At 37.5% G+C, this 19,477-nt stretch overlaps 1 protein-coding gene across 7 annotated transcripts in view; it reads left to right on the forward strand.

Moving 5' to 3' along the window:
• SLC4A10 (solute carrier family 4 member 10) overlaps window positions 1–19,477 on the forward strand; it is a 297,649-nt gene that overhangs the window by 274,164 nt on the left and 4,008 nt on the right. For 5 of the 7 annotated variants that reach the window (XM_043576897.1, XM_043576896.1, XM_043576894.1 and 2 more), the window contains 4 exons: window positions 1,804–1,977; window positions 2,732–2,854; window positions 12,154–12,221; window positions 15,391–15,507. In XM_043576897.1, coding sequence (XP_043432832.1) covers window positions 1,804–1,977; window positions 2,732–2,854; window positions 12,154–12,221; window positions 15,391–15,507 — 482 coding nt within the window. Of the gene's footprint in view, window positions 1–1,803; window positions 1,978–2,731; window positions 2,855–12,153; window positions 12,222–15,390; window positions 15,508–16,343; window positions 16,383–19,477 lie in introns of all 7 variants that reach the window. The other 2 variants (XM_043576899.1, XM_043576898.1) reach the window with 2 other exon arrangements.

A 19,477-nucleotide genomic window follows, 5' to 3' on the forward strand; every position in this document is an offset into this window, starting at 1 on the left:
TCAGGAATCCAAAGTAAAGCAAATGTGCCATTTAAGCAATAACAATGGAAGCACCCACACACTGAAGAACACTTATGCAATAACAGCTTCACAAATGGAGAAATGATAGCTGGGAAAAACAAGTTCTATCGAAACTGAAACATTCAGTTATGAGCCAGAGATTTTACTTTATTTCCTCCCTATTCCCACCTCCACCAATCACCAAATTTTCTTTAATGACATGTAATTTAAAGAGATATTTAAGAGATAGAAATAAGAGCTAATGAAATGTTTGGGGACAATATGGAGAAGGATAAACCAAGAAAAAGAAATTCAGCACTTGGTACTTGGCATAGAAGGTTTTCAATAAATGATTTCAGAAGGTATTAATGAATATAAATAAATACCTGAACAGTGGATGAACTAACCTACATATGATTCTGGTTTAGATGACTGAGGGAAGAAAGGTCATGCTGTGCCATAAGTCAAGGAACACAGAAGAAAAGATGGGTTTATGTTGAGTTTGAGATTCTTATTATATATATATATATATATATATATATATATATATATATATATATAGCAAGTTTTGGTTAAAAAAAAAAGGATGTTTGGCCCTGACATTTTACTCCATGGGTATTTGTCGCTTGGCATATTGATTTTGGAATACCTGATGAGAATTGCTTACAATTTTTTCATAAATTAGCTAAAAGATAAGATCAAATATCAGTCTTTTGAAGATGCATAATAGATATTACTGTAGAAATGGTATGAAAGAACTGACAGTGATTGAAACCATCATTTTCTAAATAATCACTTCTTGTTGGAAACATTGGAAACTGCAAAAATCGGCCTGAGAAATATTAAACAAAACGCTCCACATAGAATAAAACTAACCTGCAGTAAAATATGTTAGTAAGTAGAATGTGATTGAAGATTTAAACTTCTTGTGAAAATTTCATATATAAAATTTGAATTGGGAAATTTTGCGTTGGTACATAAAAATGGTCTCAAAATCAAAATTGTAACAATAATATATAGTAAAAAATAATTGGACTACCTTCATGGTAAGACTTAAACAGAACTAATAATAAAATACAGTTGAAAAAATTGTAAATGATTTGACCGTGCACTATAGGAAATTGATCAAGAAATCAAATTAACAAAGTTTGCTCTGGAAAATACTTTATTAACAGTAATTCATCTAGGTTAAGTCTTTGTGGTTAAGGTGTTTGTGTTTCTAAAGACAACCTCAAAACCTTGTTGGGGGTCGAAGTGTCAAGGCCAAAACAACAGAATCAAAACATCCTACTCAGCAGCAGGATCTGGGTCGAGAGCTCAGGAGAGAGAGAGAGAGAGAGAGAGAGCAAGACCAAGAGTGCTGAAGTAGAGACCTAGGTCTAGAAGTCTCTAACAAGCATGTGAAATTTGAACCTTGGGTATGGATGAGCTCTTTCAGGAGAGGAGAGAGTATGGGAGCCAAGGAATCCCCAAGCTAATTGTGATGTGATAATGAGAAAGAGGATGATGATTTTCTTTTTTCTCTCAAGGCTATACTCTTCCAAGTAGCAACATTTAGCATTGACTTTAATATTTTTAAACTCTTCTAAGTTATGGCCTGTCTCCATATTCAAGAAAATGTGGAATGCTATGAAACTGAAATTGTGCATTTCAGAGTGTATGCATGGCAATCCCATTGTCCTGATGCCCAGAGGTCAACTTAAGTGTGATCCAGATGTACCATATTTTGGACCATATTGAACATCTACTTGTCCTACTTGTATTGTTGTCTGTAAAAAGAAATTTAGTCTGTTTATCTTTTAGTTCTTTGATAGAATAAAGCTCTTCTGGATGCCTGCAAAACATCAGCCAGATTTTATATACCTAAGGCATGTACCACTTCGAAAAGTCCATCTCTTCACAGTTATTCAGATGAGTTGCCTTGGCCTTTTGTGGATAATAAAAGTTTCAAGAGCTGCTATTGTCTTTCCCATGATGGTAAGAAACTTTTAAGTCCACTTTTTTTTTCTCCTCCTCTGATTTTCTGCTTTGGAAACACATAAAACTGAAATTGGAACAATAGAGTCATTTTGAACTATTATTGGAAACCATGGCATAAACTTGAGTTACTAACACTAGTGACTAAGATAGAGTTTGAGATTATATATGAATTTTAGTGATTCATATTAGTTTTGTCTCTATCATTCTGAATATTCACAGTGGTTTGAATTAATTGAAGTTAGGTAGAAAAATGTAAACTTTGAAAATGTAGCATTAAAGATGTAGCACTAGCAGATCTGAAAAACTAGGGGGATTTTAAAATTAAATTTTATGAAATATTTCATATAAATTTCAAATACTGCATTCAAATACTGAATTTCAGTGACTATAAATAATTTAAAATATTATCACAGATAAGAATGGTTTAATGTTCATTAAAATAATGCAAATTATTAATTACATCTATCAAAGGAAACAATCCAATATATTTTGTAGGGCTTTTTTTTTTTTTTTTTTTTAATGGCCTCTTTAAGAGACTCCTTTACTGGGCAAAATCAGAGCTGTTATTCTGGGGATGTGGTAAGAAAAGGAACTGAAGGATGCAAAGGTACAGTGTCTCATACACACATGACTTCAAGTGCCACTTTAATCTCAGTCTTAATTGAAATTGACTTGTTTCCATCAAGAACCAAAGCTACATCTCCCATTTTAATTTTTTCCCTGTTTTAAACTATCTTATTGTTTACTTCAGGTGTTAGCTCTGGTATTTGTGAGAAAATTGATGGACTTTCTGTTTACAAAACGGGAACTCAGCTGGTTGGATGATTTAATGCCCGAGAGTAAGAAAAAGAAACTAGAAGATGCTGAAAAAGAAGTAAGTCTGAGCAAAATCAGTATCTTATAAAGAGACAAAAAAGGAGCACTTGCATAGTAACAGCTCTTTGCAAAATCAATCCCATGTTTATATTTAGATAGTTAGCAGTTACTAACAACCACAGGTGGATTATTAATGTTTGGAGGGTTAATGTTTAAAATCATAAACTTGAAACTTGAGCACAGACCTTACATGAGAAAACCAAACCCTAGTGAAATAAGAAAACACTTTGTACTTCATTATCCTCCAAATTGTAAGCTTTGCTTTTCTATTCCCTCCCTTGTGGATGGCAGAACCTTACTGATGCTTAACTATTTCCAAGTTATGGTCCCGCAGTGACTGCTTTTTGGTTGAATATGTGAGAAGGAAAAAAAGAGATATTAGTCCTCTTGGTATTTTTCTAAGGAACTAAGTTTTAATGGACAGATCCTAATTCTAATTAAAATATATAATTAGGGTGTTTTTTTTTGAAATTGATTAAATGCTTACGCTGATCTGACCTGCTTTCAAAGTGATTTAAGATTGAGTAAATGTGATTTGAGAGAATTTTGGGATTTAATTACTTCCTTGGACTACTGATTTATCCTATTCTGTTTCATGTGTTAAGACCATTTGTTTTAAGTTTTATGGCATATTTGAAGTTCATATGTAAGTCTGGGTCTCTTTTGAAGGCTAGTAATCATAACATTAAAAATATTTTCTATAAAAACTAGAGTATAAATAAAAAAAATGACCACTATACTATCTACCAGAATGATTGAGCCCATAGATTATAAAACATAAGAACAAAATTTCCATTTCTTTCATCTGGAAAGAAAATATTTGGTAAGAATTGTGCATTATTTTTTCCACCATTTTTTCTACTAGGCAGTCAGTAAATGTACTCAGTTTCCTATCTACAGCATAATTTCTCAAGCCAAGGTTTTATTCCTCTCTCCTTTGGGGAATTTGTTTGCAAACATTCCAATGGTTTTAATTTTTCCTCAGTCATTAGTTAAAGTCAGACTAGGCCCCAAAGTCTAATGAAATTTCTGCTCAGATGTTTTTACAAATATGGGCTGCTTTTCCATGGTCTCCCATTGCTGACAATGGATCCCCGCTTTAGAGATTGATCATAATGATGTACCTTAATTTTGAATGATTATTTTAATTTTTCCAAATAATGTAGAATGAATACTTAAAATCATACTTCTAGTAATATTAATACAACATTGAAATATCATATTATAAAATTATCATTTTTCTTAAGTTTTCTCTTTGATATGTTCTTATTTATGAGAGATTTAAAAAAATTTTTTTAAACATTTATTTGTTTTTGAGAGACAGAGCATGAGAAGGGGAGGGGCAGAGAAAGAGGGAGACACAGAATCTGAAGCAGGCTCCAGGCTCTGAGCTGTCAGCACAGAGTCTGAAGTGGGGCGAGATCATGATCTGAGCTGACGTGGGATACTTAACCGACTGAGCCACCCAGGTGCCCCTAGTTATAAGAGATTTGTTTTTTAAATGTATTTATTTGTTTTGAGAGAGAGAGAGACAAGAGTGCAAACAAGGGAGGGGCAGAGAGAGAGGGGGAGAGAGAATCCTAAGCAGGCTCTGCACTGTTAGCACAGAGCCAGATGGGGGGCTTGATCTCACAAACCATGAGATCATGACCTGACTGAACTGAGATTAAGAGTCAGGTGCTTAACCTACTGAGCTACCCAGGTGCCCCTAACTATGAAAGGTTTTTAAAACCAATGCCTTAAGTATGATATTGCATTTTAGGGCTTAAGTAAAGGTTTGGCGTCCTCCTCAGATAGGATTCAAGAAAAATATGATAGAATTTGGTATAAATTAAATGTAAATAAGATGGACACTGGAACATAAAAATTCAAACGGCTTAAATTATCCATACTTGATGTAATTAAAATTATTCAGCAATTATTCTTGAAAACAATACCCAAAAAAGTTTAAATTCCAAAGAAGATGATTTTGAATATAAAACTCTTTGACCATGAGCTTTTTCTGAGTCTTTCTGATAATGAGAATGATATTAAGTATATTAAAGCAGTAACTTCTAAATGTAGTTTTGCTTTACTTTCTTGCTTTGATTTCGAATGTCTCCACTAGCTCCACAGAGAAAGTTAGCAACAGCCCCAGCCATATAATCATCTCTTTCAGAGCGTACTCTTTAGGCCTTACCATACCATGGAGCATCCTTGCTGTTCTAGAACTTTGTAAAATGAAAAGTTGTATAATGTATACATCACATATATTATATTTAATTTTCTCTCCTTTTGTCATTTAAAGAAAAGTTTAGATTCTCCCTTATTTCCACTGCTCAGAACCTCTCCTGAAGCTGCATATATATGGTGTGGTATAAATGTGTGCCAGATACCATTTTGGAATTTATTAATCTCAGCTAGAAAGAGACCCTATTTAATAAGCTTCCAACCTTTTTACATTATAGGCCCACTGTATTCCAATGGGTGTTTACTATTTTTTGATTATGAAGATAAATATTTTAGAAGTAATCAAATATTACTAAATTTCTCAGACTCCATGTCTTCCAAAAGGATACAAAAATAGATTAAAGATTTATTGAGGCAAATTTGTCCTTGTATCCTTCAGATCAGAGTATGAGAAAAAGTGGGGGAGATGCCTTGCAATAATACATTAATCAGGCAGATTTACAGACCTTTAAAGTCTCAAATAGATTAATATAATGATGCTTTCATGCGAATCTCAGTGCATGGAAAGAAACAAGAGAATCAGTAATACAGTGAAGAAATAATTCATAATTTAATTATATTAAAATATAGTTCTGACCAATGCAAAGAAAGGTAATTCTCCATCCAACAAGTGGAGAGAGAAAAGGACGTTTAAAGATGTTCACTTTCTAACTTGGAATTAGTTATTAAACGTGTATGATTAGTATAGAGAACGGGAAGATTTTAAGAAGGATTTAAGAAGGATTTAACCAACTTAAATTCTGGTTGATTTTCTATTTGATCACCCAGATCTCGGTATTTCATTTTCTTGAGGCTATGGACTCCACTGAAGGATCTCATCTTCTTACTGTGGCATCTTATACCAAGGCCCAGTCTTCCAAGAAATTGTGCATTCAGGTGGTAAACGGACAAGTTCTCCAGAAATGCTGCATTTCTGCAATTGCTCAAATTAATTGAGTAACTTTGATTGTGATCTGGAAAGATGGTAAATAGCAGAAAATGTTCAGCTCCCTGAGACTTGAATTTAAAGTAGGCTCACCTTTTGTCCTTTTGATGATAGTTACAAGCTTGTACCTTTATACTCTAGGGTTTTCTTATCAGTAGCCTGCTTCTGGTCTCATGGCATTGAGAAAACATTAGTTTGACCTTAAAATTCAATAATGAGTTAAGCAGAATAAATAGCTACACAGGCCAGTCCAAGGTCGCAGAGCTTCTGTTCCAAATTTTCATGTACTTCATGCATATGCATATGCATATGCTTCAGTTTTTAGAAAGAAAGGATTATAATCAGGATAGAAATGAATATTGGAACCCTGACATTTTGCACATTGCTCTGTGTAAAGGGAAGACTGCAGAATCAAATTCTGGATGTCCAAATGTGCTCAGAGTACCAACATGCCTTCCTTTCTACTTAAATATTCTCTAGGACATTGTACACATTTGACAAAAGGGCTGCTGTTAAAAGCAGAAAGCCCCAGCAGAATGTTTGCTCCTGGGTGGGGGCAGAAGGCAGTTAATGTTAGATAAATCCTGGAAATCCAGCTCTGGGCAGTGATCATGATATTGACACTTCTTGGTTTATGGGAGGTTCACTCTAACATATATGCTATGGGAATAAAACAAGAGGCAAGTGAGAATTGTGATCTGTATGAAGAAGGATCATGAGCAAGGCCAAGAAGATGCAAAAAACAAACTAAGAACAAGTGCAGTTAAACAAATTACAGAGCAGATCTTACTGCTAAGAAAGATGAGAATTGGTTGTGGATTTGGGAAACATGGCCTAATTATTACACAGGCAAATGTTATTTGTAATTGAATCTTAGAGTGAGGCAAGCATATTCTTCTTCCTCAAGCAGTGATTTTTTCAAAGTGTCGTCCTAGGACCTCTGCTGCATCAGCCAACACCAGGCAACTTCTTAGAAATGCACATTCTTGGACCATACTCCAGACCTATTGAATCAAAACTCTGCAGATCGGTCCAAAAATCTGTATTAACCAGACATCCGGGTCATTCTGCTGCATGCTAAAATTTGAGATAAGGCCTTTTCTAAAACCACAGTATCTGGTTCTCCAGAATATAATCTTCTAAATCCAAGGTTCCACTATCAAAATTTCTGAATTTTGTAGTAATTTAGGTAAGTCACTTAGAGATACTGAAGCAAATATTCTGATGAAAAAATATATGTTGCATCCAATTATTTATGTAAATTCTATATAGACTATACCTTTAGCTTTCATTGTTGAAGTGAGTAGTTGTATGTAATGGCTCTTCTATCTGTTGGAAATTTTAATACATAGCTCTTAGAAATGTCAAGTTTTATGGTTTTCAGAGTTTGTGTGTGTGTGTGTGTGTGTAATGTTTGCAGCATTTTCTATTCTATTAGTAATCAAAGAAGAAAATGGTCTGACACTTCTTATGTCCTGTAGACTTTGTTTTCCTTTTGGATAAACTAAAGGGGTCAGACTTGATCACTAAAGTCGCTTCCATTTTTTGAGATCAATGAATTCTAAAATTAATGAATATTTTCTCTAATATTCTAGCCATCTTTGTGAACACTGGCTCTCTGCTTTGTTTGTACTTTGAGCTTCTTGGGGGTTCCTACGTAGGTATAGACTTTGCATGAGAAGTGGATATAGTAAAGGTGCTACCTATTTCACTAAAGGTAGAGCATTTTGTCATGATACACAAATTATTTTTTATGCTATCACAAAATATAACTCAGATTCATACATCCTACTAATCAAAACATACCACATTTTAACTCCAGTTTTGTTTTCCACTCGGCACAGGCCTTTGGCTCAGGCCAGTCTGGTTGTTCATTGTCATACAAACACATCTTATTTATTTCTACTTTTTATTCTTGGCCTGCACTGTTTCTAGAATTTCTTCCTTTCTTCTACTAAACTGATCAAATAAGACTGGCCCAGATACTACTTCCTCTCTTCTTGTATTTAAAAAAAAAATTTTTTTTTCAACATTTATTTATTTTTTGGGACAGAGAGAGACAGAGCATGAACGGGGGAGGGGCAGAGAGAGAGGGAGACACAGAATCGGAAACAGGCTCCAGGCTCTGAGCCATCAGCCCAGAGCCTGACGTGGGGCTCGAACTCCCGGACCGCGAGATCGTGACCTGGCTGAAGTCTGACGCTTAACCGACTGCGCCACCCAGGCGCCCCTCTTCTTGTATTTTTTTACAATGACCCTTCTCATCCTCTGAGAGTAGAGTGTCTGTCTCTTTGTTGCTGTATCGCGGGCACCTAGCAGACTGCTGTCATGTAGGTTATGCTTAATATTTGACAAATGGATTCGTGAATGGCTCCCGGATTTTCCACTGTGTGCCTTGCACATAATACATGCTCAGTAAATGTTTGAGTGCTATAAATTAGATTCATTGTTTTAACCCTCAATTTTCCTGCCTTTTACTGGATATAGCATTGACTATCTTTCAGCAATTCAGTATCTGACAAATGCTTTGACTATCTTAGTGAAAAGAGAGCATTCAAATCACAGCATGAGTAGCCCTTTAGTCAAACTGGCAAAACCCTTCAAATGTCCGTGGGTCCACTTTGATCATCATCCTTTACTATCTTCACCATGTTGTAGAATTCAGCATATTTTTTGAGGGACCCCGTATGAGCGGAGTGCTGAATGGAACTCATTTCAAGGTTCTTCTGACTTACAAGTAGCACTTAGCTGGGTGCTCTCACTCTCTGTTCCTGTACGATTGAGATAAACTAGGTTGTCATTGTCGTGACGGCCAATGCCTGATTTGACTGTTCCTCCCCAGAAAGTCTCAGATTTTTGGCTTCCTCACAGCGCTGCCTGGGATGCAGCCGGCCCTCTGTCCCTGGGCTCGGGGGCCCACCCAGCTTCCTTCTGGCACCCAAGGCAGCGGCTGCTCTGCCACCCCTTTTCTTCAGATAAGCATGGCTTGGAAATGCTATCTTTAGAGGTGATGAGTTTTTGTTTGGATAGAATTATGACTAGTATAAAGCCCACACATGCTAACAAGCCACAGAGTGCAAAATAATTATTGAAAGCAATTGGAGAGAAAAGTGGAAAATCATCTGAGGAAAAAACAAAATTGTTCCCAAAGCTTTGGTCCAATTTTTGGCTGTTACGTTCAATCTTGAGCCCTCGTTTTCTGCTGCCAGGTAACCCAAGCGCTGGTGACGCTGTTCTTCTCTTCTGCTTTTTGAATGGTACTCTTTATTAAACCTTTCGACACGCCTTCCTGACATTTGATTCCGAGTTAGTCAGAAAACATACGATATGCCAAGCTTACCTTTCAGTGGACAAGGAGAGAATTGCATTTTGTTTGTATCTTGGTTTTACTTAAATAGCATTTGGGATCACTGACTGTTTTCTCTTTATGTCCTTCCATGTGCATTAAGGTAATGTTTTCTATAGCAGAAGTAAACTTTTTTACCTGCAAGAATACATATGCTCTGTCCATGGCCTCAGTATTGTGCATATAAGTTAATATGACATATGTATTATGTTCCAAATATAGTGACTAACCCATTTGCAAGGCATGCCTTCTTCCAGGCAGCAGATTAACTCTGCTCAAATGCTAAAATGTGTAATTTCCAACCAATGGTTGCTGTCTACTCATTTCGAATTAGTTTTAATAGTCCTTCCATTGACAAGAGAAATAGGCATAATACACAAGTAGTAAAGTATATCAGATGAATCTTAAAAGAACAAATGTCCCTGAGGAACAAGAGAGAAAGAGAATAGGATTAGTTCCTGTAATGCAAGGGAGAAACAGACAGGTGCATTAGTACCACAGAGTATAAATGTAGCATAGGGTTTTTGGTTGGGGGTGTGGGTGGGAACTTATAAGTAGAGAAGTAGCAGAGACATGTACTCTCTGGCCTCTCCATTAGTACACCACAGAGACTGGGCATAGATATTTGTATGCAGGATGGATAAGGTCCCAGTGGAGGGGAGCGTGCCTTGGTCAGTAGATTGGATGTGTACAGAGAGCATTCCAAGAGTGAAAATGAGACCTGCCCCCACATTACATTTAGTAGTCATAGGTTAGCTGAATAGGCTCTAGATGGAAAACACTGTATCTTTAAGTAACGAGAAATATGACAAGGGCTCTTCAGATGAGGCAGCATCTTGAGGCCAGGGTCCGTATATTGAGGATAATGTTAGGAACAGCCTTGCCTGCCAGAAATGACATCAGCCAAAGATCAAGTCTTTCTGGAAGCTGACTTAGATCAGGCAACCTACTGCTAAGCCTCCAGGCCCACCCTATTTTCTCTCTTCAGTTCCCATTTGGTCAAGAAATCATCTAGCTCTTCACCTCTAACTTAAAAATTCCATTTCTATATTACGCAGCCACAAAAAAGGAATAAAGTCTTGCTATTTGGGACAACATGGATAGACCTAGAGGGTAGTATACTAAGTGAAAAAAGCCAGACTAAGACAGACAAATGCCATATGATTTCACTCATATGTGGAATCTAGAACACAGAACAAATGAATAAACAAACAAAAAGCAGAATCAACTATAAATACAGAGAACAAACTGATGGTTGCCAGAGGGAAGGGGTAGGGGACGGGCAAAATAAGTGAAGGGGAGTGGGAGATACAGATTTCCAATTACGGAATGAACAAGTCACAGGATAAAGGACACAGCTCAGGGAATATAGTCAATGATCCTATAATAGTGTTGTATGGTGACAGATGGTAGGTACATTTGTGAGCACAGCATAACATATAGGGATGTAGGGATGTTGAGTCACTACGTGTACACTTGAAACTAATAGTCTCGTGTCTCAACTGGACTCAAATAAAACAATAAATACAATAGAATAAATAAAATTCCATTTTTGGACTTAGAACCAATGATTCTAACATCTTGAAATGGCCCCACATTGTTCTCTGAACTTAAGCATTGGTAATTGACTCATTTGAAGAATAAATGCATTAAATAGAAGCTGCAATCTACAGATAAGTAAAATATTTTGGTGGATAGAAAAAGGTTGATAACATTATTGAAAACTAAACCAGGATATTTTATTTTATTATTTTTGTATTGTTTATTTATTTTTGAGACAGAGAGAGACGGAGCACGAGCAGGGGAGGGGCAGAGAGAGGGGGAGATACAGAATCCGAAGCAGGTTCCAGGCTCTGAGCCGTCAGCACAGAGCCTGACATGGGGCTTGAATTCACGAACCATGAGATTATGATCAGAGCCGAAGTCGGATACTTAACTGACTGAGCCACCCAGGCTCCCCTAAACCAGGACATTTTAATATGGTAGCATAAGGTTATCTTTATCATAAAGATATGCTTTTAAAGTGTTATAGATGAAGAAATGATTATATGAAATATCCCTACTTGTTGGGGAAGGGTAGGATATTGTCATTGTAAGAAGAAATCTGAGTCAAAACTAAAGCCTAAGATGTGTCTAGTGGAAAACACACCTGTGTTTGGTCCATACAGGAAGGCATCTTCTCCTGTCTCTTTCCAAATCTCTAGAGCAGGAGTTCTCAAAGTGTAGTCCTTAGACCAGCATAATCAGCATCACCTGGAAAGTCACTGGAAAAGGTAAATTCTTGGGCCCTACTCCAGACCCACTGAATCAGAGACTCTGGAGGTGGGGCCTGGCAATCTGTATATTTTTTAAAGCCCTCTACGTGATTCTGATGTACAATAAAGTTTGAGAACCACCTCTCTAAATACATCCTCATTCCCTTCTAACAGAGCATTCTGGGAATGTAATGTACACTTTATAACAATGAAAACAATTACATTACCCGTACTCTTTTCCTTTTAAAATGTAGATTATTTTTAAAAATCTGCTTGGAAATTAACCACGTTTTACATTGAGTGACATGAAGGAGATTGTTGTTAGCATTTAAATTACTTTGTGGTAGGGGACTCTCATTAATTACTTATGTTCTTGGTAGCTGATACTTTATCGAAAGGACCTGTGCTAGCATTAATAAATGCAAACAAAGTGGAAGGTCCTGAGGTTAATGAGATAGTGAAACATTAATCTGTGTTTCTTCTTTAATGTAAAATGGAGATTCATCAGGTTCACTTTGTATGTTTTACATTTGTCTTTCCAGGAAGAACAAAGTATGCTAGCTATGGAAGATGAGGGCACAGTACAGCTCCCATTGGAAGGGCACTATAGGTAAGATATGCGTGGAAAAGCACACCACTTGGAGTCATGAAATGTGTTGTTGTATACTTTACTTAAGAATTGTGAACTGTGTGCATTCCTACAAAGGTTTGTTGAAGCTGTGTTAGAATAGAAAGAAATGGAAGTAGGACTTAGATTACCCTGTCCTAGAACTAAGTTCTGACACTGGTAGCTGCGTGAGTAGGGGCAAGTGGCTGAAAATGAAGGGGGGCAGGGGACTGTTGTCTGAAGTCTTTTCTTCTCATATTTTATAATGTATACAAAAGCTCTAAAAGTATCAGTTGACGACTGGTCAAGATTCAATTCCAGGATAAATGAGCTAGGTATTCACTAAATTGATCACTGGTAAATGTTTGAACTCTGGGAAGTTACCCCTAAAAAATGGCACTTCCAAAGAGATGATCTATTTCCTGAGTTCAAGGATTCACATCTACCAGCCATTTTAGGAAGTATTTATGTAACTCTTCCAAAATATGCCTATCTTCTTTATGCACAAAGACATAACAAAAGAATGCAAATGCCTGTGAGTTATAATAAAAACTTAAAAACGTATCTGGCCAAAAATTACATACAGATATATAGATATTGAAGCACTTAAGGATAATTTAAGACCATGCCAATAAAAAAGCAGAGAAAACTTTTCCCTCTGGAAAGAATTTATTGTAGTATTTACCAAAAAAATTGGAAAAATCTTCTAGATCTTCAGGGTCTGACTGTAAAATCACATTACCTAGGTTTTTAAAATGTAATTATCTACCACCTAAACATGAGAAGACATTTTATCTTTTTTTAAACTGTATGTAAGTTTTAAAATCCTGTTGATTGTTTCATTGAATCAATAAATTCCCACGTGTGTTCTGTAGATAGATACTTGGTCTCATGTGGTACCCGTCTCAAAAGGATTCTTTGGTTAGATAAATTTCCATACCACATTTCCATTTGGAGATTCATAGTGTATATTGGCATATTAAAGAATCTAAGTAGTGCTGTATGTTTTTTTTTTAAGTTTAATTTTCTTTAATCAGAATTTTCTTTTCCTTTTTTTTAAGTTTATTTTTATTTATTTTGAGAGAGAGAGAGAGAGAGAGAGAGAGACAGCGCATATGGGGGAGGGGCAGAGAGAGAGGGAGACAGAATCCCAAGCACACTTCACTCTGTGAGCACAGAGCCCAATGGGGGCTCAAACTCATGAACCCTGAGATCATGACCTGAGCTGAAGTCAAGAATCAGACGCTTAACTGACTGAGCCAGCCAGGCTCCCCAATCCAGTATTTTCTAAACTCTTCGGCTTACAAGGCTCTTTGTTACATAATATTGTGAAAAACATGTATTCCATATGACATTCTTTTGGAAACTGGTTGATTTCATGCTTTGAGTTACTAGGGGCTGCTGGATTTGAGGAACGAAAAAGAACACATGTCCAGACTGGGAAGGGAGGGACCCTGTGAGACCCAAGGTTTTGCTCCAGACCTTTGGTGTCTCTCTAAAAAAGTCTAATTTGTTGCTGTCTGTGAACAACCACTGATGAGGGTCATGTGAGGTCAGCCTAGGATTTCTATAGAAGGTGGTTTTTTTTCACAGCAGGGTATCTTTTCCTCGTGCAGTAAGGAGAGGGCTGTTTTCTCACTTGAAACTTTCTTTGACTTGGCCTATAATTTATCTCTGCTTCTATTTGGTTGTGTTTCTAGCCCTGGGAATATTTTAGAGAATTCTGGACATCACTTAAAATTGGTGCCATTCTAAAATGCAAACATAGCACCCAGCGTTGTATGCGCCCTGATATTGAAGGCCTTTCTAGTCATTTGGAAAGATATCTGCCAAATACACAGACTGCCTTCATTTATTCAACCAGTATTTATTGAATGGGCACCAAGTGTCAGGCTCTGCTTGACTCTTGGGGAAACAGTAGCAGATGAATGGTCAAGAATCGTCATCCTCATAAAACTTATATTCAAGTAGAATAGAGGTGGGGGGGGGCAAAAAATAAAGGCACAAGTAATATGGGATAGTGTTTTAGATGGTGAAAAGTGCAATAAAAACAAAAAGCAAAAGAGGATGAGGGTACTCTGAGTGGATAGAAATAGAAATTTTATTTTATTTTTTTAAGTTTATTTTGGGGGGGGGGAGAGAGAGAGAGTCGGGGAGGGGCAGAGAGAGAGAGAATCCCTAGCAGACTCCACACTGTCAGTGCAGACCTGACGTGGGGCTTGAATTCACAAACAGATTATACCTGAGCTGAAACCAAGAGTTGGACGCTTAAGTGGCTGAGCCACTCAGGTGGCCCAGAAGTTTTAAATACAGTAGTCAGCAAAGGCCTGAGTAGGTGACATTTAAACAAAGGAGGGAAAGAGTTGTACCATGTAAAGGAACATCATAGGCAGAAGACAGGACAAATACGAGGCCCTGAGGCAGCAAGTCCAGAGTGTTCCAGAATAGTCGGGAGACCACTGCTTGTGGCCAGAGTAGAAGGAGCAGGGCTGTAATGGCAGGAGATGAACTTGGAGGTGAAGGCAGGGACAGAGCCTATGGTCCACCTACCAGGCTTTCTCTGTCTTTTTAATGTTTGTTTGTTTGTTTGTTTGTTTGTTTGTTTGTTTGTTTTGAGAGAGAGAGAGAGACAGACAGACAGAAAGTAGGGGAGAGGCAGAAAGAGAGAGACAGAGAATCCCAAGCAGGCTCCATGCTGTCAGCATAGAGCACAATGAAGGGCTCGAACTCACAAACGGCAAGTGACCTGAGCTGAAACCAAGAGTCAGATGCTTAACTGACTGAGCCACCCAGGCACCCCTGCCAGGCTTTTGTTTCTGAGTGTGTGAGAGCCACTGTAGAGTCTGAGCAGGAGACTGAAGTTGATCTGCTCGGCTATGAATGTAGGGGCAAGAGCCCAAGCAATAAACACACAGAAACCCATCTCTGTAATTTGAAATGAATTAGGAGAACTCTAGCCAAAACCAGTGTCTATATAACTAGAATCTTTGGTTGAGATTTTTGTTTTTCATAGATTTTAAAAAAATAATTGAGAGAACTATTTACTTCTTAATTTTTAACTGTGAAAAATACTGTATAAAGGTATAAGACTGTCCTATATTTAGTTTCTATCACTAGATAACTGCAATTACTTAATTTTTTTAAATTTCATTTTGGGTAAACTCCTATCTAGAGATGATCCATCTGTGATCAATATCTCCGATGAAATGTCAAAGACTGCCTTGTGGAGGAACCTTCTGATGACTGCCGATAACTCAAAAGATAAGGAGTCAAGCTTTCCTTCTAAAAGGTTTGAATTCCAAAATAATGTGAATTTGTACTGATTCCAATCATTTTCTGACATGAAATCTATTAGGGAAAGGATAGTATTGGCTTCCATTGAATTTAGGTCTAAAATATTTCAGAAAACTCTTTTTAAAAGTAGGCAGAAATTGTAATTGGCACATTTGTTGGTATGTTTTTCAACATCTCCCTTTCAGATTAAAAGCTTATTCCAAAACTATGACAGTGGGGAGAATGGTGCTGTAAATGAGTCCCAATGCAGGCCACTTTCGGACACTCATTTGGCCTACTCTTTTGCAATAAAGTTCCATTATATTCACTCATCACCCACTTCCCAGAACCCTCTTAGATATCTGCCCACATTTTGCACTCCCCCATTGTCCTTTCTTAAGCCCCATATGCACATGTAATGGTGATTTTGCACTTAGCATATTTCCAGGTTCCTGTTCCAACTCCCTGAAAATCTTCCTTAACTTCCTTACTCCAAAACTTTCAGCTCCAGAAAGTTCTATGCATTCATATTTCTCTGTATGCAAACATTACAAACCACTCCTATAGTTGTGGATGCTAAGTTGTAAATGCATGCTGGGGAAGAGTGTGTCCTTAAATATGAAGAGTCATCACAGGATTTCCAACTGAATTTTCCAGAATTTATAAGCGTTCAAACCATCCAGTCTTCTTAGATACTGATCTGAAGAAAAATCTCTGTGTTATGCTAATAGCTCTTCTTATTAAAGAGTGATTGAGGGATTTGGGACAGTGTTTAGTTATTAAGTTCCTTTATTTTCATGACCTTAAATTAACTTTTTCTACTTAATTTTTATATTACATTTTTGTCATAAGCTCCCCTTCCTAATCACTCTAGAAGCTGATTCCCCAAAGGTAAGACCCTCTCCCTCAAACCTATTCCTTGGTTGTATTTCCTGTGTTAAATGGTGTCTTCTAGAAACCTGGTCAGCCTATGTTCTCTGTGTGAGTTTTGGGGAGGCAAAAGGCATGGAGAGGCTTGGGCTTAGATCCAGTATCGGACTGAGTGTTTATGGTGTTCCTATAACTACTCAGCTCTTTAAGAAGGTTGGAAGCTTGAGTGAACTTTTTTTCCTACATGACTTACACAAATACATCATATATAAATCAACAAATCGCACAGCACCATATTTAGTGATGACATCAAATTTCTATATTGGAAAAAAAGAAAATTTATCCTTGAATTAAGAAATTGCAAAGCTGGGAGCTTCCATTTATGCACCACATGCTTCCAAACCTGCAAGCTTTATCTGGCTTCATGAGAAATATTTGGAAACATGGGCTCAGAAAAGATGATACATTAGACTTACAGAATATCTCTTGTTGCTGGTTTTTGTCACCCCAAAATGGCATGCTGCTTCAATGTCATCTCTATCCCAAAAAGACAAACAGTGGATGTGCACAGTCTTCTCATCCCAGAAATCTGGAATTAGTCACCTCTCTCTCTCTCTCTTTCTCTCTCCCTCCCTCCCCCTCTCCCTCTCCCTCCCCTCTCTTCCTCCCTCCCCCTCTCCCTCTCTCCATCCTTAACAACTACTTCTAACACTTAGTCCAAAAGAGGTTAATATAAGTTACTCAGTAGGCTCCCTCAAAGACTTCTGATTGATGCTTTCTGTCTTGTAACAGGGCTTTAAAATCTTCATGTATTTCTTTGCTTGGCTCAAACAGAAGTCATATTTTATTCTAAAACATGCTTTATCTTCCTTCCCCAAAGATCCCCGCTACAGTCTGATAGAGTCATCCTCACAGTAATTCTGTTTTGGTCTTGGAAGAAAATCAGAATTATGAGAAGGGTAATTTCTTAAACCCATTGAAATATGTGCTTATGGACTCGTTCACATTAAAAATATGGCATTTCTCTGATTTTTTTTTAAAAAAATGGGAACTCCAGGTTTATGAGCTCAAAATAAAATGCCAGCCATGAGAATATGTAGAAAATTTGAGACAACCAACTTATAGATTGCTTTTCTTCCTGTACTAAATGGAGCCATAGTACAAACTCCTTCTCTGCTTTTCTTTGGTTCAAGCAAAAAATTTTATGTCATAGTATTTTAGGTACTCCTTAAAGTAAATAGTATAGTCAGGTGATGCTGTTCACCACAAAAAAAAACCTAGTTGTTGTAAAACAATGTAGTGTGCTTTAAGCAGGTTCAGTTTTAATTAGGACCATCCTTTGTATTTTGATATGACCACTTGTTTCTTACTCTTTGTTTTTATTTTTATTTTTGTTTACATTTATTTATTTTTGAGAGACAGAGTACAAGTGGGGGGAGAGGCAGAGAGAGAATGAGACACAGAATCTGAAGCAGGCTCCAGACTGAACTGTCAGCACAGAGCCCGATGTGGGGCTCGAACTCCCAAACCATGAGATCATGACCTGAGCCAAAGTTGGATGCTTAACCGACTGAGCTACCAAGGCACCCCTGTTTCTTACTCTTTGAACATACCTTCCTCCTAACATGAGATTCAAACTATTGTGCAATGAAAGTTTACCTTTAGATGGATTGTCTGTAGCTTTCCATGTGAAAAATTCCTCTTGGTTAATGGTTAATGTCTTTCATCTTTATAACAGTGAAACTTGGCAGAGTGTGTGGCTTCCAGAAATCCAAAAACCACCAACACTAATAACAACAATACCCTCCCAAAGCCATTGCTTTTTCATGGTGTGTCTGTTGAAGGTATTGAAATCTGATGACCAAGAACTCTAACAGTGTTGTGCCTACTAGAGTATCTCTTGGTGCATAAAACTAAACTAAACTAAACTAAACCCAAACCTAAAGACCCGTTTACCAGGGTCTGTATCTCTTGAGGCCTAAGTTGGCTTCCTTGTGGTTTTTGACACGGCCCCTCTCCTTATTCTCCATCCTGTCCCTTGCTATTGGTCCTGTATGCCTATTAGAGAAGCTTAGATACTTTTCCACAGTGTAGTTGGGAATAGCACTTGTATTTTATCCATCATTTCATCCACTGTTCGTTGTCAACAATATTTTATCTCGCCTGATTGAAAGAAGGATATCAGAACTCACTGAAAATTTGACCACATCTGCAGGATGTCTAATTTGATCCTTGTTCAACAGTGCTGTGCATACATGTGACAAGGTCCTCTGTGGCTTCTTGAGCTGGATTGGCAGAAATAGGTCTCGTTAAAAACCACACATTGCATCAGAATAGGCGAACAACTGACACCGAGATTGACATTTCTTGGGAAGGTACCTGGCAACATTAGGAAAAACAGTGCTTGGTGTTGCCTTGGTGGCAGAGGCTAGGCTCTGGGACCATCTTCTCTGCTCCCCTCTGGCCGCCCACTTCCACCACCTTCTTCTATCCTGGATTCTCCTCCTTTGCTGTGATTTCCTAGGCCTGTGCCCTGTCATGACTTCTTGGTAGATGTTGTTTGCAACAACTATTTTGGTGTGATCGAATAGTTTCATAGATCACTAGTTGGCAGCATGAAGGTAGCGGGTCATGTTCTGCTCTCTCCTGAAATATTATTTCTTTAGATTTTAAAATGTGACTCCTCCAGGGGCAGGGCACTGTCTCATCTCTCTTGTATCCCTTGGTCTTTGAAAATGAATGTAACAAGGAAATAAAGACAGTAATAGGCATACAGTAAGAAGATGGGTTCAACTCAATAGTATTTTTCATAGAAGTTTTGAGCTGGTTATAAAATCTCTGCTTTATAAGTTTGTTGAAATCTGACACCAAAACCACCAGTTTTAGAGAGGGGAAAAAAGCCCTGATCATTTAATCGGTTATTGTTTTGTAACCAAACAACCAGTAGGACCAAAGCAGGACATCAGGAAGAAGCATTATCTGTGAATTAAGTCAACATTCTGAATCTTTTCTCACCACTTGGTGACTAATAGTGCCACTGGGAATGTGCTCATTTATAAAAAGCTTATGGAACTTAGCATTATGCACACAGGAACCGTGCCAGTGTGTCTGCATCC

The sequence above is a fragment of the Prionailurus bengalensis genome, chromosome C1 (assembly GCF_016509475.1).
Source record: "Prionailurus bengalensis isolate Pbe53 chromosome C1, Fcat_Pben_1.1_paternal_pri, whole genome shotgun sequence".
NCBI lineage: Eukaryota > Metazoa > Chordata > Mammalia > Carnivora > Felidae > Prionailurus > Prionailurus bengalensis.